The following is a 22,211-nucleotide window of genomic DNA, read 5'->3' on the forward strand; positions in this document are numbered from 1 at the left end:
AAGGAAAGGGATGAATCAGATTAGTCCACTGGATATTGATGGTTCAACTGCTGTTGATCCTGCTCTGGTGGCTAACAAACTAAATGAGTATTTTGCATCTACATGCACATATGAGGAATTATTCAGGAAGCGGAATGCCAGAGTTGAATTAAAAATCTGGCAGTAAGCTAGATGATTTTATAATAACTGAGAGGAAAGTGGAGGAGAAATTGCCGAAGATAAACATAAAAAAGGCACCCGGGGTGGGTGGGATCTATCCAGTTATATTAAAGGAGGCAGCAAAGGAAGTAAGCAAACCCTTGGCCATAATTAAGAGAGCTTCCTTGGACTCAGGGGAGGTTCCCATGGACTGGAGATGTGCAATTGGGGTCACATTTGCACATCTCCATGGACTGGAGATGTGCAAATGTGACCCCAATTCACAAAGGAGGATCAAAGGACAACACAAGTAATTATAGACCTGTGAGTTTAACTTCTATTCCAAGGAAATTAATGGAGGCACTGGTTAAAAAAGCACTGCAGGATCATCTAGACAAGACTTCAGTTTTAGCTCAGACATAGCATGGTTTTGTTAAGGGGAAATCTTGTCTGACCAATTTGATTGGATACTATGATGTGGTCACAAAGGAACTGGATGCAGGGAATAACTTTGATATCATATATTTCGATCTTAGAAAGGCTTTTGATACTGTTGCACATGGAAGATTACTGCAAAAATTGGAGCAGTAGTCTTCCACGTGCAACAGTTTATCCCTAGCAGCAAATTGGCATTGGAGGGAAATTGCTGCTATGGATAAAGGGATGGTTGAGTGGGAGAAGACAGAGAGTAGTAATCAATGGACACTGCTCTACGTGGAACAATGTTATTAGTGGAGTCCCTCAGGGTTCAGTATTGAGTCCATTATTGTTTTCTGTATTTATAAATAATATTGATGATGGTATATCAGGCTTAATGTCCAAGTTTGCAGATGATATGAAGGTTGGCAGGGTTGTTAATGACACTAATGACAGTACGCTGCTGCAACAGGATATAGAAAAGTTGAGCAGATGGGCTGAGAGGTGGAAAATGAAGTTTAACATTGACAAATGTAAAGTACTACATATGGGAAGAAGTAAATCCAGAGTAACGTATCAACTGTGTGGTACTATACTGACAGTGGTAGAGAATGAAAAGGACCTGGGGGTAATTGTGCAGGCAAATATGAAGTTCTCTGAGCAGTGCAGACGAGCTGCAAGAGTAGCTCATGGTGTCTTGTCAATGATATACAGGAATTTTTCTAGCAGGGATAAGGAGATGATTATCCCCTTGTATAAGGCACTGGTCAGGCCACACATTGAATACTGTATACAGGTCTGGAGACGTCATTTTAAGAAGGATGTAGAGCTGTTGGAACGAGTACAAAGAATGGCAACAAGATTAAATGGAACGAAGGGTTGCTCTTATGAAGAAAGGCTCAAGTTTTGCAAATTACAGTGTCTGGAAACTAGGTACCTGTGAGGTGATCTGATTGAGGTGTATAAAGCCTTGAATGGTTTTAGTATGCTCAGTGCTGATGGGATTGTTCCTCTTGCTCAGAATAATCACCTGAGAGGGCATAAATTCAAATTGTGGAAAGACAGTTGTAAGATAGATCTGCGGAAGTTTGCCTTTAGCCAGTGGGTAGTTGATTGGTGGAACAGACTTCCTTCTTTTGTTGTGGAAGTTGATAGCCTAAATAAATATAAGGCAGAGCTGCACACATATTTGGCATGAACGGAAGGGTGAAATGGGAGTGGTTTTTTTTTTATATTTTTTTTTTTAGCTGATGCTGCATAAGTTTGCTTTCTTGTATCGTATGCCTCTACTAATGCTAATGCTAATATTCCCGGCAAAAGTAACGTAAAGTATGTTCCATTGGTTGATCCACAAAAGGTTTTTCTTCCCCCTTTACACATCAAGCTTGGGCTGATTAAGAATTTCACTAAGGCACTGGATAAATAAAGCAGAGGATTCGCATATTTACTGAAAATGTTTCCAAATTTATCTCGTGCAAAGCTGAAGGAAGGAATTTTCATAGGTCCTCAAATAAGAACGCTCCTAAAAGATCAAGAATTTCAAAGAAACCTGAATGATGTTGAACTGGCTGAATGGAGATCTGTGAAGACTGTGGTACATGGATTCCTTGGAAAGAGAAAAGAAGAAAACTATGAGCAACTGGTGACAAACTTGCTGAAATGTTACAAGAACATGGGGTGCTGAATGTAATTGAAAATGTATTTCTTTCATACCCATCTGGATTTCTTTCCTGAAAACTTAGCAGATGTCAGTGATGAACAAGAAGAGTGCTTCCTCCAGGATGTATCTGCAATGGAAAAACAATACCAAGGGTCACTGGGACTCTGCCAAATGGGAGAATACTGTTGGTTCCTTAAATGGAAAAGTAATCTGGAGTATAAAAGGAAATCATTGAGTGGGAAAACATTTCTAAGTAAAAAATATTGTGCGTAATAATTACAACCACATATGCTGATATTGTATAAAAACAAGGAATTTAATAAATGCATGTATCTTTTGATGTAGACATGACAGAAGTAAAAGATTGATATTTTTGTAATCAGGACATTAATTCTGTTCAGAATAACCAACTTTTGTTTCAGAGGTATGATAAAAAAAAAAAAAATTGTCGGGTAGTGATAATCGGCAAGACAAGATTACTTATATGATGCAGGGTGAGTTTTTGAGATAGGTTTCTGGAAAGAAAAAGCATGTCTTATGTGGCTCGAAATAAAGTAATAATAAAATAAAATAATACAAACTGCATATTTGACTCCTTCCTCACGTAGGTATCTATCCAACTGATCTTGGGCGCCTCCATAGCCAGGTGGGAAGGAGCAGCAGTGCGCAGCACACGCTTCTTGATTAGACCGGGGTTCGAGCCCGTCACCACCAAATATGGACGATGCGGAAAGGTCAGGGAATGACCGCATATCCCGAAGCAATATGGCCTTAGTTGCTAATGCTCCTAAAAACCAAATAACAAACAAACCAACTGATTTTTGAATTTCTCCAAGCTGTCAGCATCAACCACCCATGAAGCCAACTTATACCAGTAATTAACAACTCACTTGTTAAAAGAAAACTTCCTGCAATCAAGTCCAAACTCTTTCCCCCAATTTGAAATTTGAATTTATGTCCCCTAATTCTGGAATCATAACAGTGGAAAGTTTCCCTCTCATTCATTTTACTTCCTCCTCCCCATTACCAAACTCTGTAGCATGGATATTTAAAGTCTTTCTTCATATGGATGCCCCTCTGCTTATCCGACAGCTTATCTGACCCATCATTGGATCCTTTCAAGAAGCTTGATGTCTTTTTTTCAGGTGCAGTCTCCATACTTGAACACAGTATTTCAACTGTGGTTTTACAATTGCCTTATACACTGGATTATGACCTCCCTGTCTCTACTAGAAAATGTTTGATAAACTATTAATAGGATATCATAGACCTTACTTGCCTGTTTGGAGAATTTCGTGTCTGAACTCAACTCCCAAATCCCTTTTTTCCTCTGCTGTTTTTAGTTCACCCATACCAAACATTTTTTTTTTGGCCGACCGGGCTAGCCGGGTGGGTAAAGTGCCTGCCTGGCAACCCAAAGGTCGCGGGTTCGAATCCCACTTCGGGCTTGGATCAAAGTACTGCAAAAACCTTGGGAGATGCATTATGGCCACAGAAGCCGATGCGCCAACAACTACCAAAAATAAAAAAATACCAAACATTTAAGTTATTTTGGGGTTGCTGTTTCCCCAAGGGAAGTCATACTGATCATACGGATAATAAGTAGTCATACTGACAGATCAGTATGACTACTTATTATCCATTTTATCCATTACTACTTCACTCTTAGAATTGCCTTTATGTATTGTTGATACATTTGCACTTTTACAATTCAAGGTAATCTCTCCTGAGTCCAGTGCTGGCCTCATAATTAACCTTGATGTTTCAATGTACTCTTGCCACTTTCTAAAAATTACTGGTTACATGTCATCAACTCAAGGAGGCTTACTCAACTTTTCTAGTAATTAATATTCTGAAATTTAAGTATTGCTAATTTCATGCTTTACAGCCTCACTTGCACAGCTTCTTCTCATCATAAAAGGTATTTTATCCATAAATATTGATGCATGCAACATCAGCTGAGTTATCTAAGACTTTCCTGCACCCATTACACAAGGATCCAAGGGCGCCTCCGTAGCCAGGTGGGAAGGAGCAGCAGTGCGTAGCACATGCTTCTTGATTAGACCGGGGTTCGAGCCCGTCACCACCAAATACGGAGTATGCGGTAAGGTCAAGGAATGACCACCGCATATCCCGGAGCAATATGGCCTTAGTTGCTAATGCTCCTAAAAACCAAATAACAAACAAACAACAAAACAAGGATCCAATCTGATTTATTCTTCCCTTCTTTGTCATTTCTTAGCTAGTGATTTCTCATCTGCCTTTGCCAGTCTTTGTGACACTATTACAGATCAATTTGTAACTGTTATAGGCTTCAGTACTTTTTATCACTCTTTAATTTTTACGTCATCTTATTTGACATAATTTAACATGATAAATCTCAATATGACATTTAAATATAATTTTAAGCTCTGGAACATTAAAATCATGCAAGCTATGAAGTGTGCACTACAAAAGCATATGCTTGCATCTAATCTTATGTGATGACAAATTATCTCTTGTTAGGTTCTCCCTTTCGTTAGATTGCAGTGTAGCTGTTTGTAAGAGTCAAACCTGTGGATTGGCAGGACAGTGCAAGCTAAGGTAACCAGAACATTGAACATGTCAAGAATGGTAATTTCAAGGTTATAATAGCATCAGGAAACTGAATTGGTGTGTCTTGAAGAAAAATTCAAAGTTGCTCAACAGTTATAGTATCTCAGAATGACCATTTGTCTGCCCCTAACAATGAGATGCAAGGCAAGTTGTATGAAAGACTTCAGGAAAGAGGATTCTATATGAAATGGCCCATAATTTGTGTGAACCCCAAACCTTCACAGAATAGTCCATCTGAATTGGTGCAGATAGCATTGGCTCTGGAATGAAGGCCATTTGGCTACTATTCTCTTTATTAAATGATTCAAGAATCAATCGCAAAACTGATGATTTTTGATGTGTTCTCACTCAGAGAGAACACATCAAAACATGCTCTCATCTTTCTAACATCAGAGAGGACGGCTGACCCCTATCATAGCTGTGGTCTGGAGAGACATCATGATGAAGCCTCTGAGGTACTTTAGGAGGTAGATGGATTGAGAAAATGGCACCTCCTCCAAGCATTGACCTGCTCCTCATAGTGGAATGCTATTTATTAAAATTTATTACTGCAGATCCATATTATTAGCCTTGTAAACAGCATAAGTGCTCAATTTGATAGTATTTCAGCTTTTAGGGGTGATCAATTAAACTGTTAAATATCTGAATCATAGGACTAGCCTCTCACGTTTAAGTAGTTATGATGTTGATTCATGACAGTAAGGCGTACTTCATTTCAAACTAGTATACTTGAGTCTCTTGTAATAATATTCTTCCACAGAATATTTCATAGTATTTCATCAAGTACAGTTTTTTCTTTATATATTGGAGATTTGTATGGTTGTAGCTTAACTTTTCAATCTCATTGTATATGCTTCATATTTAACAATAGTTTTCAGTAATTGCTTTGCTCCATAATTTGCCTAATTCCTAAGTTTATTAATTTAAGTACCTAATGGGCAGAACTACTGATGAACCAGAAGCTTGTTTGTACTATATGCTAAGAAATACAATGCTTAACATTGATATTCTGGGAACATAGATGTAATATATACATTACATCTATGTTCCCATTGCAATAGCTTCTTGTTTCATTAATACACCATTAACTTATACTTACAGATAGTGGAAAAGCTACAGAAATATATGTGCTTCTTTTTGATGACATGCTACTCATAACAAGGAGAAAGAAAGGACTTCATAAAAAGGTATGTTTTACCACATTTAACTAAGTTGAAGAGGTAAACATTTAGCTATCTACAGTTTTGAATTTTTTTTGTTCATAATTTAAATGTAATAGGGAAGAAAGGTTAACTAATGAGATAATTTTCCTTAATCAAATTCATCAGCAGTTTCTAGCCATGCACTTTTAAGTATGTGTGTGTTATAAATTATGAGAAATATATAATTCAATTAAATTTTATTTAATTTTATATTTTAATTTAATATTATGGTTTTGTTTTCCACTGTTTGATTTCTGATTGAATATTTCCTTGACTAGTTTTGTAAACTTTTCACTTGTGCAAAGCCAACCTAAATTATTTTTTTTAAGAAAATAATAATAAAGGATAATAAAATTAAACAAGTTAACTTAGATATAATGGATATGCTAGTAAAAAAAAAACTAATTACTGTCAAGTGTACAATAGTAAACATATGAGATTGAAAAATTTCATATTGAAAGTAGGAACAATTCGACAGATACCAAATATTTTAAGTATAGAAGCATATGCACCCAAATATATTAATACCTTTATAATTGAAAAAGATTATAGTATATTAAAAGCATAGTTTCAGAGAGCTGGATGCATTAACTTTCATATATGCATCTGTAATGCAGGACTATCTAGACAGGAATGCAATTATACTATAGTCGCAGCATGGATTTGGTAAGGGGGGGGGGCATATTATTTTTATATTTATTAATGATATTGATGAAGGCATATCAGACTTAATGTCTAAGTTTTCAGATAATATAAAGGCTGGTAGGGTGGTTAATGATAGCAATCAAGCTAAATTACGGCAACGAGATCTAGAAAAATCAACAAGATCTACACAGTTGGACGGAGAAATGACAGTTGAAATTTAACATTAAAGAATGCAAGGTACTGCATACTGGTAGCAGTAATCCCATATTAATGTACCAACTGTGTGGAAGTACACTCAGGGTAGTGGAAAATAAAAAAGACCTGGGGTAATTGTGCAGTCAGACTACCAGAACAGCTCATGGAATTTTGTCAATGATATATAGGAACTTTGCTAGCAGGGAAAGGAGGTGATTATCCCATTGTACAAGGCAGTGGTTAGACCACATCTTGAGTACTGTATACAGGTCTGGAGGCAGCGAAAATGTAAGTTTTTTAGTTATGATTATGATTAAATTTACTATATCTGCAAACAATAATTTTTTTCATACAAAATGTGTTTATTGTTTAGCTGCATAGCACAAGTGAAATTGCAGTGAATAGAGGTGAAATGGTGTTATCATAGCTGCCGCTGTTTCAAGGGAAATCTTTAAAGATTTGTGACTGCTGGGGCCAAAGTTAAATAGGGGCCCATTTATTGGGGGTCATTATTATTGAGTATAGTATTATTATTGTGCCTATTTGGGGGGGGGGCACACTTTGCATTGGGGTCCACTTTTTCTAGTTACTTTACCGTCTGGAGGCCTCATTTCAAGAAAATGAGGGCAACAGTTGAAGGGAACAAAAGAATGGTCTTACCAAGACCATTCTTTTGTTCCCTTCAGTTTAGTCAATTCTGCAAATTGCAGCATCTAGAGACTGTGCACCTGTTGTAAGTGACCTGATTGAGGTATTTAAGGCTTTGAATGGATTGAGCAAGCTTAATGCTGATGGCATTCTTCCTCTTGTTCAGAATACCCACATGAGAGAGCTTAAATTAAAATTGAGGAAGGATGGTTGCAGGATAGATGTGTGGAAGTTTGCTTTCAGCCAGTGGGTAGTTTGTTGCTAGAATAAACTTCCATCTGTTGTTGTGAAAGTGGGTAGTTTGCATGAATTCAAGGAAAAAACAAATTATTGGAGGTGATAGACAGGTGATGAGGGAATGTTTTTTTTTTTTTTTTTTTTTTTTGCTGATGCTTTGTAAGTTTGCTTTCTTGCATCATTTTCTAATACTAATTAGCAAAACGAAAAAAAAAGACCAGGGAAATTTTAAATAACTCTCAGTATCTCTTAAAATCACTTCCTGTTTTTTAAATGATATTTATTGTTTCACTTATTGTTATACCTCAAGAAAAAACTTTGCAATAGTTAATAATGTTATTTTAGTTTTATCCATTATTTAATCCTACTATTATTATTAAATCCTGTTATTTAGACTAAGGCGCATTTAGGGCTAGAGCCTCAAGCTGCGAACAAATTTAGACTATGTATATAAAGTGCTTAGCATCATAATACACAGCCATTTCTGAATAAACAGAAAATTTTTAAGGTGGCATCGTTTTAGGTTATATCTCATATTGTGAATACCTTCACAACGAGTTGCCATGATATTGCACTACTCCGAATAAGTAACGCTTCACCTAAGGAGAAGACTAATGTTACTTATTCTCAGATAGGTACCACCACCCAGACAGCACTGTTTTGAAAATAGTATTGGATAAAGATGTCCGTTATCCTCAATATCCCTATTAGACTGAGCAAAGAAAAAAGAGGTAGGAAAGTGACAGTAAGAGAGGGAGAGGAAAAAAAACATGCCGTCGAAGAATGAAAGGGATTTTTTAGTTGTGATTCACCTGAACTCAAAACTCCTTGCCCCGAATGGGCAATGCGTCCCTCTGATGGGGATATTTATTACCCAATCGGAGTCCTACATGTTTCTGGCTATTTGGCCTTCATCAGTGGGTGGGTAGGCTTGCTGGTTAGACCAGACATGTTTTCCAGTTTCCAGATATTTGTATGGAAACTACCTTCAAGGATCCTATATGGATCCTGCTTTGGGATTGCCTAGCGGCCTGTATCGCTGAAAAAAAAAAAAAAAAAACTCCCTGTAATGAGCAGACAGGGACAGACACCCTTGTCCGCTCATATCTTTCACCTCAACCCGATTGGGCTGCTCAATCTCCCACTGACACACTCCGAGGAAGGCCCAGTCCATGTGACCACCTGGTTGGCGGCCGCCTGGAGTTGGCTTGCCCTACATGGGTTCTAGGGTCATCCCCCTCTTCCACACTCCTGTTGCTTCATGCAGCCTTCAAAGGCTCGGCTGACGTTCATCTGGGAGAGAGACCAAACGCCTGCAGCTGACTTGGTCCCTTTCCTCTAATAACTAAACTAATCTGTTTGGTACATATGCTTCCCTAGCCTAGACTCATCATTACCATCTAAGCTGCACATATATGTTGTCATCTATAAGCCGACATAAAGGTGTGGGGAAACACCATAATTGTAGGAATCTTTGTTTACCAAGTTGTCGTAATTCTAATAGCAAAAATCTTCTTATTGCACCATGCATCGTTCGAAGGGTGCATTTTGACACCTCCTGTGCAGAGCCGCCTTCTTTTCTTTTCCTGATTTTCCAGGCCTGATATTTACCTTCATTTAGGAGGTATATCAGGATGCGTGTTGCTCTGGAAATGGGGGCCGGGAACTGTAAGAATAGTACTTGTTCCCTGGTCAAGCATGGTATTCCCATTGTTTTGTGTACACTAAGCCAGATGCGCTGAGTAACCGGACAAGAGAAGAATGCATGTTCCACTGTTTAACACGCCTTACAGAAAAAACACTCAATATTCGTGTGCCCTCGGAATTTGGCTTTGTTCTTCTCCACTGGCAGGTGTCCGTGTATTATTCTCCATGCCAGGTCTTTCCATGACTCATAACCTATATGATGGTGCAGGTTGTCCAACATCTGAGTCACATCTAGTCTCAGCCAACTGCGTGGCACCGGTACTGGCGGTGTATTCATGTCGGATAGCTTCCAGTATATTTCCGAAATCTTAAGCTTGGTTCCCATGTGCAAACCCCCTGCAGATAACTCTTGTAAGTGTTTGATTGCCAATTTGTAGAAGGGTGTTATTATTTCTACTGTTGGGCCAGTGTGCTCCTCTCCTAGTAGTTTAGTAAACCTTCCCATATTGTACTTTGCTAAGGCAGCAGCTGCATGGGCTCCCCATAGGGCAGTCCAAATGTGCTTTAACACATATGCCCACCTTAACCACTTTAACCGTGGTACTGCATAACCTCCCTCACACTTCCTGCAGTATAGCTTCTGCTGTGTCACTTCTTGCTGTCTGCTGTTCCAAAAGAACTTAAATAGTCTTCGAGTAAGCTTTTTCTGCACGCAGTAATTAAATGATGTAATTGACACAGTATTCATCAGCATCGGTATCAGAATCGTCCACATAATACACACCCTTCCGGAGAAAGATAGCATCCCCAGATTCCACTCTGACAGAGCGACCTCCCAAGAATCTAGTAATTGCCGGGACGATACTACTGGATATTTCACAAAGCGAACCCCTAGGATGGTTATAGGTGCTGTCGAGAATGTGTGGCCTGCTGGCAATTGTACTGGAGCCTCAGTTCCCCACTGTTGACATTTGGTCTTGCTTTTGTTTAGACATAGGCCGCTGGATAGGCTGAAATGACTGAAGGTTTCCAGCACTCTTTGTAGAGAACTGCTATCCGCCAAAGTTAGAATCACGTCATCTGCATGTGCTACATATTTGCAATCAGAGTGTGGGCCAGGAAGATGAACCCCGCTAATGTTTTTAGAAATAGCTAATTGCCTTAATATGGGTTCTAATGCCAACGAGAATAGTGCAGGGCTTAGTGGGCACCCCTGTCTAACTCCTCGTTCCTGTTCTATCTTCTCCGAGCTGTGGCCATTAATCAAAAGAGTGGTTTGTGCCCCTTTGTACAGACTGATGATGGCTGTTCTTAGCAAAGAACCCGTTCGGACCGTATGCAGCAGATTTTTAAGGTATTCATGGGAAAGCTTATCAAAGGCCTTTGCCAAATCCAGTACAGCCACCACTACACTGTATTGTTTTTGCTTGCAGTATACCTGCAAATCTTTTAGAAATGACAGATTTGCCATCACAGATCTTGTTGGAATTGCATATGTTTGATTGGGACCTATGATGTGCCCTAAATGCCTTTTGAGTCGGGCGTTTAATACTTTGGCATACAACTTATAATCTGTATTTAGTAGTGATATTGGCCTCCATTCGCCCACTTCTTTCCCCATTTTACCCTGTTTTTTGAGAAATATGGTTTGGGCTTCTATAAATTCTTTGGGGACAGCCCCTTCCGAGAAGAATTTGGAGAAAATGACGGCCAAGACTGGCCCAATTTCCTCCCAATGCCTCTTATAAAATTCCACTGTTAGCCCATCTGGACCTGGCGCTTTACCTCCTTTCATATCTTTCAATGCTGATGATAGTTCACTCAGGGAGATAGGTTGATCCTGTTCATGTCTATGAACTGCCAAGAACCCTGGTAATTCCCAGCTTTCTAGTAAACCTGGTCCTTTAAATGCTGTATACATTTCTTTGTAAGCATGTGCAAAACACTTAATGATGTCACTAGTGTTCTGATATTGGTGTGGGCCTACCTGTATTTGATGGATTAAACTGCTGTCTCTGCGTGATCTGTTGAATTGCTTAAAGAAGAAAGCAGACGACTTGTCAGCTTTCTTGTAACATATACGCATCTGGATAGCTTCATTTTCTGCCTGCCTCTCTAATAGCGACAGGATTTCTTTTTGTATTTCCCTTTCCCCCAGATCATCCTGACAAGACTTTAGGAGTCTCCGAACTTCATACAGGTGTCTTAGCTCTCTCTTGCTTTCCAGGTGCTTTTCCCTTGTTAATTTTTGAAAAGCTGGTTTTATTGCATTTTTGTAGTGCACCCAGCTCCCTTCTGTCCAGTGTTTGGGATTTCTCAAAAGCTGTGTTAGTCTTTTAATATCCTGCGGGTCACCTTGCAAGAGCACCGGGTTTAACCTCCAGGGGCCCTTCCCCTGTTCTACTGTTAGGCTTAATGGAAAGTCCATTATAACTAATTTGTGATCTGTTATTGTGCGGGGTCCCGAAATGTTGATATGTCTTACCCGATTTATTTTATCTGCTATCTTGCTTGGGACATAGAACCGGTCAATGCGGGTCCCTACCGTTCCCCTAGACCAGGTTGCTCCGTGACTTATGGGATATTTCTTTCTCCATATATCTATCAGGTCGTGTTTTAAGCTCAAGCTGTTGAGCTCCAAGGAGCCCTCTGTGCCAGTTGTTGGATCCCCCGTACCTGTCTTATCTTTAACTGGGTCTAACACGCAATTCCAGTCTCCTCCTAGTATAATCAATCGGGCCCCCACCATAAAAAGATGTAAACTACTAAATATCCGCCTCTGCTCTGGAGCGGTGTTTGGTGCATATATATTCATCAGTCTTATTGTGTGCGACCCTATTCTCCAGTCAATGCAGACTATTCTCCCTTCTATGTCCCTTTGAAGATTGCAGAATTTTCCTATGACCGGTGGTAAGACTATGATGCCTACCCCCTTGGAATTGCTTGAGCCAAAACTCCAGAAGCTTAGACATTTGTATCTGTTCTGGAATTTTCGCACTTGGACACTGTTAAAAAAATGACTTTCTTGGATGAATAAAATTTTTACCCCTAGTAACAACATGCTTCTCCATACATGATGCTGAGCATGCCCTTGAGCAAAACCCCTTATGTTCCAAGTACCTATGATTACCATGTAGAAATCTGATCTATTGTGTCAGAGATACGCTTAGAGCATACAAGGTTCTGCCTAACTCTTGCTCATGTCCTAATAACCATGAGATTCGGGAATTGTTTAGCTGCTGCACTACTCCCAGTACCGTCTGTCCTGCTAAGTTTCCAAAAAATATGTCTCTCCACATGAATTGGATGTTGTTTACTTTACCTCCTTGAGCATGCCCTATCACTATTCTCGGCTTTCCTAGCCGCTGTTCCCATTCTTCTAATTTAACAGTTAATGTTTCCGATCCTACTGGCACATATTTTTTTAAATGCTCCACCCCCAGTAATTTGTCACTACCCTCGCCTAATGTCCCTTCTGTTTCGGAGTCATCTGAACTTAGTTCATTCAGATCTTGCATTGTGTCCTTTCCTTTTTCCTCTTTCCTCTTTCTTTTTCCTTCTACCTCTAGACTTTCTTCGTCTTTGTTGTCCCCCCCTTTTCATGCTATTTCCACTATTTCCATTGAAGTGGGGATATCTTGACTTATGTCTATAACCCCTTTTTCTTCCCCTGTTCCTGTAGTTAGATTCACTGGTTCAGCTGACAGTATCTTTTTTATGACTCCCTGTGGCCTTAAAATGACCATATTTCCCTTTTCCGAATTTTCTTCGCCTACTTTTTCTTCCCCTCCTCTGATGGCATCTGCATATGACCTAATTGAGCAGCTTCCCGCTTTGTGGCTTGTCTCCCCACATTTGTTGCATGCTTTGGGGCAGTCACTGCTGATATGCCCCAGTTCTTTGCAATTGAAACAACGCCCATTTGTACAATTCGCGCCTAAATGATCCAGGCTGCCACATTTTAAGCACCTCTTCGACTACTTCTGAATTACAGAGGGGTAGACCCTCTGTAATTCAGAAGTAGTCGATTTCCCATTACATAGATGATGTTTGGAACTGGTTTTCTCATTTCCATTTGCACTGTTACTTTTCCCGTATACAGCTCTGGAAAGCCCTCACACGCGTGCATTTCTATTCTTGAGACTTTTCCATATGCTTCTAATGAAGTTTTTAGATATGTGTTCGGCATTTCAATTGGGTAACGCTCTATGGTGATATATTTCCTGATACTACCCACCAAATGGGGGTGTATCACTTGGTTTTCAAAAGGGAAGCCCCTCAGCAATGTGTCTCTTGTCACGCAGTCTTTACAAACTACCTGGTATTTCCTCAAGGGTAGGAGGGTGAACCCCTGTAATCTAGATAAATTTATGCTTTTCGCTAAACCCTCAATTACTTGTCTCGGTTCATACTCTGCATCCAGAGTGAATTCCAAGGTCCTCTCACGTATATAGAAACTCATTTTGTAGAGAGAAAAAAAAAAAAAAAAGTAACAATTGTCGTGCCTGCAGGCACTAATCCCACCCTGGAAACTTTCGCAGGGTCAGCAAAAAAAAAAACAACTTAATCTAAGAACTTACGATCTAGAAGGACCTTGAAGCAGCACAACCTCGTCAGGCGATTATACGAAAGAAGAACGTTATATCCGGCCTATCATCAGTGGGTGGGTGGGTACCCGAGTGATGCAATGATGTCTGGGTGGTGGTACCTATCTGAGAATAAGTAACATTAGTCTTCTCCTTAGGTGAAGCATTACTTATTCGAAGTAGTGCAATATCATGGCAACTCGTTGTGAAGGTATTCACAATATGAGATATAACCTAAAACGATGCCACCTTAAAAATTTTCTGTTTATTCAGAAATGGCTGTGTATTATGATGCTAAGCACTTTATATACATAGTCTAAATTCTGTTATTTAAGTTTTTTCCATTATATATAGAAGGAAAATGTAGATCAGTTGTTGAATATGGTTTTACAAATATAATTACCTTTTTTTCCTGTGACCCAGCACATGTGTTGTCTTACATTGATAATTCAATAGAAAATTCTCCAGTCATGGTGAATTATGCAAATTTTTTCTGAAGTTTATAAGAAAGTCAGTTCAAAAAATGTAATGTCCAAATTTTTTTACAAGTTATATTTATTCTACATCATTGTTATTTGTAAACTGTAGCTCAGTGGTTTTTGACCTGTTTTAATAATGGCACGCCCCTTAAGTGGTAGCCCTACTCAATTTTCTGCCTGTTAAATCCGATTCTCTCTCTCTCTGTATAATATATATCTAATATTAAAAAAAAAAATTATATTATAGTTATTATAATAATTTAATTATAAACAAAATCACAATTCATAATATAAATTATATATACTTATATAACAATTTTATTCTTTTTATAGAGGTACCAAATAGACATCAATTGTAGATCATCACAAAATTAAAAAGAAAACCGTCCAATGGAAGATATTTAAACACTTGGTTTATGTAACTTTTCAATGAGATATTTGTGCCTTGTGTGATTCACAAATCTTTTTGATATTAGGTGGAATATTGGAGAGACATACTCTAATTTTTTCCTCAATCATTTGTGGTCTTTCCCTCTTGTGAGTTTTTATAGTGGTAAGCACAAAATCCTAACTCACATAGGTAAGACAGAAAATTGCAACAGAATTACCACAGCTTTTTTTGCAATATGAGGATATTCATTCTTCATATCTGTCTAGAATTCGTCCATAAATACTTATTTGTTTTAATTTAAAACTGCCATCATTACATATTTCCATTAACTCCTGATTTATAACACCAAGCTTAGAATGGCTTGAAACTGATGCAATAAATGGGTTCCTCAACCAGTCAGTCTTCGGTACGTAAGTTTGGTAAAGTACCGAATGTTATTTTCCAGTGCTACAAGATGCTCAGAAATCAATGGAATTATTTCTTTATTCATAGTTATAGCAACATGTGGATAAGATGAGATATTTTCAACTTTGCCTTGCATACTGGAATTAACCTTGTTTAAAGTTTCAAAGATATCAACTAAATACGACAATTTGGCTTACCAATTATCATCTGCAAGTAACATACAAAATTCTTCTTACTTTTCAATGGCAAAAAAAGAATGAATCTCATCCTTCAGTTCAAGTACTCGTGACACTACTTTGCCTCTAGAAAGCCATCTTGCTTCCATATGAAGGAGAAGATTAACGTGTTTTGCCCCTACTTCTTCACAAAGCTTGGCAAAAAGACGTTAAAAGTTATATAGTGAAATGGTTAACTATATAACTTTTTATATAGTTAACCATTTCACAATTGTGTCTAGCACATATTTCAGATTACTGAGTGTTTTCGCAACCAGCACTTCATGATGAAGAAACAATGTGTTGTTATGACATCGCTGTTAACTTTCTTCACTAAAGATACAAGCCCTTTCACTGAGCCGTCCATTGATGGAGCACCATCTGTACAAATTCCCACACAAGATTTCCAACATAAACCATGAGTTTCCAAGTAGGTACTTAATGTATTGAACATATCTTGGACTGTTGTTGTTTCTTTTCAATAGTATTGAAATCAATAGTTTCAGCAAAATATCAATAGTTTCAGCAAAAAAAAATTATCTACTATTTTATCATTATGGACAAAGCAAATAAATGCAAGTAGTTGAGCCTTTCCTCCAATATCAGTTGATTCATCTACTTGGAGTGCAAAAAATTCACTTTTCTTCACAGAGGCATATACATTTTCTTCTGTCTGCCGACATATCACTAATCCGAATGCTAATGGTATTATCAGAATTAGGAATTTTTTAACTTCATTTTCTGCTTTGCTTCCAAAAAGTGTCCTTACTATAGCATTGCAAGCAGAGAGAATAAGGGTCTCTGCTTCTGTGCAAGGCTTCATATTTTTAGCAATTAACTGAACTCCTAAGTAACTGGCCTCTTGAACTTTATTAGAAATTTTGGCTATTTTGGTAAAACTGAGACTGTTTTCTTTGGTTATTAAAGGTATTTAAAGGTCTCTCAAAGGACATTCTAGGCTTGTTAGCGAGATGACTGTGTTTTAGAGTTAAACGTCTTTTTAATTTGATAGGTACCATTGCTTCTTTGGGCGATATGTCACCACAAATAACACATTTTGGGCTAGGACTACCTTTATCCCCATGCCAAGTAAATCCATGTTCCAAATAACTGGGCAAATACATATGATTTTTCTTCCTCACCTTCACAGCAGACTTGATTGAAGAGGGGAACAGTTATAATTAATCAGCCCGGTCTGTGCTTGTTGACAGGAGAGATTGCTTCTACAGGGATGGAGTACACTTAAATGGAAAGGGCGCAAGAATATTTTTGCTGATGCTATCGAGGAAGTGTTAGATGGGTCGGAAAACTACTAGCTTGGGGGGATACACAGACTAAAAGTTTAACAGTGGCAGCAAGCAGAGGCAAAAGTGATTCTTGCACTGCCTCTATTAGAATGAGCAGCAGCCTGGAAAGCAAGGTAATGGAGATTTCCAGGACTGCTGGGAGTCATAGTGGAACAAGTAAATATATGGGCTGTGTTAGGATAGCTAAGAGTAGGAATAGGTGCATGTATACTTGCATGTACACCAATGCAAGAAAGCAAGCTTATGCAGCATCAGCCAAAAAAAAAAAAAAAAGAAAACCACTTCCACTTCACCCCTCCATTCATTCAAAATACCTGTCCAGCTGAGCCTTAAATTTATTTAAGCTATCAACTTCCACGACAAAGGATGGAAGTGTGTTCCACCAACAAACAACCCGCTGGCTAAAGGCAAATTTCCGCACGTCAATAGGTGTGATTATGAATCTGATGAGTATAATGAGCAATCATGCAGAAAAATAGAGTGGGCCAGTAAATCAGAATGTCTTATAATGGGAGATTTTAACTTTCCAGATATTGACTGAAACTTGTGGGTTGGTCACTTGCACACTAGCAAGACTTTTTTGGATTTATTGGATGACTGTTTTTTACAACAACATATTCGAGAGGCAACCAGAGGAAGTAATACTCTTGATCTGATTATCAGCAGTGATTATACGTGCATTAATAATTTGCAGATAAAGGAACCTCTGGGTGACAGTGTACTGATTTGGGAATTACTTAAAGATGTAACTACCATCAAGGCTAAAGGGAAGGGCTTTTGCTTTTGTAATGGTGACTACAGGGGTCTCAGACAGTTTTTAAATTCTGTACAGTGGGATCAACTGATGATGTTACCAATGTCGAATTCTAAATGGGAAGCCTTCAGGGACTTAATTTTGTTGGCTACTAGGCTTTTCATTCCAACTAAGAAATACTGTTCAAAGTTTAGGCCTAAACGGATGTCAGATGAATTAATAAGGCTCGTGGCAGAGAAGAAAAATGTATGAGATGCATATAAAGTATCAGGTGACACAGAAGCCTATGGCAGATATAAACTATATGTAGGAGTGTGCTATAGGCCTAATGACTCTGATGAGTATAATAAGGAACTGTACAGGGAAATAGAGTGGGCCAGTAAATCAGAGAGTCTTATAATGGGAGATTTTAATTTCCCAGATATTGACTGGAATTTGGGGGCTGGTTACTCACACACTAGCAGGGCTTTTGTGGATTTATTGGATGATTGTTTTCTACATCAGCATGTTTGGGAGGCAACTAGAGGGAGTAATACTCTTGATTTGATTATCAGCAGTGATTCTTCATCCATTAAGAATCTGCAGATAAATGAACCACTAGGTGGCAGTGATCACAGTGTGCTGAAGTGGGATTTATTCAAAGAGGTAACTAACATTAGGGGTAAAGGGAAGGGTTATTGCTTCCGTAAAGGCGACTACGATGGACTGAGACAGTATTTAAATTCTATACAGTGGGACCAACTGATGATGTTACCAACAGCAAATTCAAAATGGGAAGCATTCAAAGAACTTATCTTGGAAGCTACTAGGCTTTACATACCAATTAAGAAATATTGTTCAAGGTTTAGGCCAAAATGGATGTCAGATGAACTAATGAGGCATATGGCAGAGAAGAAAAATGCATGGGATACTTACAAATTAATACATGACACAGAAGCCTATGATAGATATAAGTTGATATGCAACCAAGTTACAAAGGAGGTTAGGCAGGCGAAGGCAGATTACGAGAAATCTTTGGCAAGGGATGCAAAGAAAAACAGCAAAGAGTTCTTTACTTATGTAAACTCTAGAAGGAAGGGGATGAATCAGATTGGTCCACTTGATATTGATGGGTCAACTGTTGATGATCCTGCTCAGATAGCTAACAAACTAAATGAATATTTTGCATCGACATTCACACATGAGGAGTTATTCAGTAAGGGGAATGCCAGCAGTGTATTCAACTCTAGCAGTAAGCTACAGAATCTTGAAATAACTGGGAGTAAAGTGGAGGAGAAACTGTTGAAGATAAACACAAGAAAGGCACCCGGGGTGGATGGGATCTATCCAGTTATATTAAAGGAGGCAGCAAAGGAAGTAAGCAAACCCTTAGCTATAATTATGAGAGCTTCCTTGGACTCAGGGGAGGTACCCATAGACTGGAAATGTGCAAATGTGACCCCAATTCACAAAGGAGGATCAAAGGCTGACACAAGTAATTATAGACCTGTGAGCTTAACTTCTGTTCCAGGAAAATTAATGGAGGCACTGGTTAAAGAAGCACTGCAGGATCATTTAGACAAGATTTCAGCTATAGCTCGGACGCAGCATGGTTTTGTTAAGGGGAAGTCTTGCCTGACTAATTTGATTGGATACTATGATGCAGTCACAAAGGAACTGGATGCAGAGAATAACTTTGATATTATATACTTGGATCTTAGAAAGGCTTTTGATACTGTAGCACATGGAAGACTGCTACACAAATTGGAGCAGTGTGACATTGGAGGCAAATTGCTGCTATGGATAAAGGGGTGGTTGAGCGGGAGAAGACAGAGAGTGGTAATCAATGGACACTGCTCATCATGGACTAATGTTATTAGTGGAGTCCCTCAGGGCTCAGTGTTGGGTCCATTATTGTTTTCTGTATTCATAAATGATATTGATGATGGTATATCAAGCTTAATGTCCAAGTTTGCAGATGATACAAAGGTTGGCAGGGTTGTCAAGGACACTACTGACACTATGCTGCTGCAACAGAATCTGGAAAGGTTGAGCAGATGGGCTGAGAGGTGGCAAATGAAGTTTAACATTGACAAATGTAAAGTACTACACATGGGAAACAGCAACCCCAGAGCAACGTATCAACTCTGTGGTACTACACTGACAGTGGTAGAGAATGAAAGGGACTTGGGGGTGGTTGTGCAGGCAGATATGAAGTTCTCTGAGCAGTGCAGAGGGGCTGCAAGAGTAGCTCATGGAGTATTGTCAATGATATACAGGAATTTTTCCAGCAGGGATAAGGAGGTGATTATCCCATTGTATAAGGCAATGGTCAGGCCACACCTAGAGTACTGTATACAGGTCTGGAGGCCTCATTTCAAGAAGGATGTAGAGCTGCTGGAACGAGTACAGAGAAGGGCAACAAGATTAGTGAATGGAACAAAGGGGTGCTCTTACGAAGAAAGGCTTAAGTTTTGCAAATTACAGTGTCTGGAGACTAGGCACCAGCGAGGTGATCTGATAGAGGTGTATAAAGCCCTGAATGGTTTAAGCATGCTCAATGCTGATGGGATTCTTCCTCTAGCTCAGAAAAATCACCTGAGAGGGCATAAATTCAAATTGAGGAAAGACAGATGTAGGATAGACGTGCGGAAATTTGCCTTTAGCCAGCGGGTGGTTGGATGGTGGAACAGACTCCCATCCCTTGTGGTGGAGGTTGATAGCCTAAATAAGTTTAAGGCTCAGCTGGACAGGTATTTTGAACGAACAGAGGGGTGAAGTGGAAGTGGGTTTTTTTTTTTTTTTGGCTGATGCTGCATAAGCTTGCTTTCTTGCATCAAATGCCTCTACTAATGCTAATGCTAATACTAGTCTGTAATCAAGTCACAAAGGAGGTTAGGCAGGCGAAGGCAGATTACGAGAAATCTTTGGCAAAGGATGCAAAGAAAAACAGCAAAGAGTTCTTTACTTATGTAAACTCTAGAAAGAAAGGGATGAATCAGATTGGACCACTTAACATAGATGGGTTGACTATGGATGATCATGCTCAGGTAGCTGATAAACTGAATGAGTATTTTGCATCTACATTCACACATGAGGAATTGTTCAATGAGGGGAGTGCAAGAAGTTTATCAAACTCTAACAGGGAGCTAAGTAATTTTGTAATAACTGAGAGCGAAGTGGAGGAGAAATTGTTGACGTTAAACAAAAGGCACCTGGGGTGGACTGGATCTATCCAGTTATATTAAAGGAGGCAGAAAACGAAGTAAGCAAACCCTTAGCCATAATTATGAGAGCTTCCTTGGACTGGAGGTGTGTAAATGTATCACCAATTCACAAAGGGGGTTCAAAAGGTGACACAAGTAACTGCAGACCAATTATTTTAACTTGTGTGCTGGAGAAAATAATGGAATCACTGGTTAAAGAAGCTTGTCTAGATCATCTAGACAAGACTGCAGTAATAGTTGAGGCCCCGGGTGCCAAGCATTATAGTGATCAAGCAATTTCCTGAGTGATTTCTAGAGTGTTTTCTCAAAGATAGTTTTGTTTCAGTTATAAAAGTTTTCTTACTTTTCTATTATTAGGCAACTTAGTCTTACAAATCGTAAGCAAGTTTAAGAAAGGAAAAACACCTTTCTTCTTTTTTCCTTAAATTAACTTACTAACTTTTATACCGCTTGGTCACTCTAGCAGCACTGCTCCTGCCTCCCCGTTGCGGGGCCGGTAACCTGGGAGAAGAAATCCACTCTCCCAGGACTGAAAGGAGCAAAGATGGATAAAAATATGTATCCACCTTTAGAGCCATTGAGCTCAAGACGAGACAACATAAATGACAATGAAAATGATTTCTCTCAACCCAAGAGGCTGAGAACAATCCCTCAAGAGGAGATACCATCATTCCTCATTCTACACTCTCTCTCAGAGCAGTCTCTGAGTAAGTTATCACCATTCCTTGTACAAAAATGTATTGAGTCTGCTGCAGGTTCACCGAAAACGGTAAGGCGACTTCAGTCCAGGGATATTCTTGTAGAGACCATTAAAGCTCAACATTCTGCAAAGTTATTAAAGCTGACTACCTTTGGTGGACAACCAATAAAAGTCACTCCCCATGCCACCCTAAACTTCCTCGAAGGGGGTAATTACAGAATGGGAGTTATTAAATGTATCAGAAGAGGAAATAGTCCAAGAGCTTCGAGAACAAAAAGTAATCCAAGCAAGAAGAATCCTGACTCGGAAAGATGGTATTCTTGTTCCCACAAGGTAATCCTCACTTTTAGCTCTCCTATCCTACCAACATCTGTTAAAGCAGGCTATCTTCATTGCCATGTCCGTCCTTACATCCCAAATCCAATTAGGTGCTATAAGTGCCAAAAATATGGACATTCCCAAACTGCACGTAGAGGTGAGGCAATATGTCCAAATTGTGGATCAAAGGATCATAATCAATCTGAATGCACTGCTACTTTTCATTGCCTAAACTGTAAAGGTAATCACCCAGCTTTTGCCAAAATGGAAAAAACCAGATTTTTCCTGAACAAGGGAAAAAAATCCAAAAATATAAAGTCGAGAATGAAGTCACATACTCAGAGGCAAGACAAATACTCAAAACAGAACCAAAGCGTACATCTGCCACTGCTGCTAAACAATTTCAGTCAGTAGGTATTCAAACAGATGTTACAGTTCCTCCAAATATATCCATCGCTGATTGGGC

General features: G+C 38.9%; 1 protein-coding gene across 2 annotated transcripts in view; it reads left to right on the forward strand.

Annotated features, from left to right (window-relative positions):
• The window catches only part of LOC150078196 (uncharacterized), an 881,600-nt gene that overhangs the window by 805,613 nt on the left and 53,776 nt on the right, over positions 1-22,211 (forward strand). For both annotated transcript variants that reach the window (XM_090385307.1, XM_090385308.1), the window contains one exon: positions 5,912-5,997. In XM_090385307.1, coding sequence (XP_090241433.1) covers positions 5,912-5,997 — 86 coding nt within the window. The remainder of the gene's footprint in view (positions 1-5,911; positions 5,998-22,211) is intronic.

The sequence above is a fragment of the Mastigoproctus giganteus genome, chromosome 11, assembly GCF_048544385.1.
Source record: "Mastigoproctus giganteus isolate SK-2022 chromosome 11, ASM4854438v1, whole genome shotgun sequence".
NCBI classification, from domain to species: domain Eukaryota; kingdom Metazoa; phylum Arthropoda; class Arachnida; order Uropygi; family Thelyphonidae; genus Mastigoproctus; species Mastigoproctus giganteus.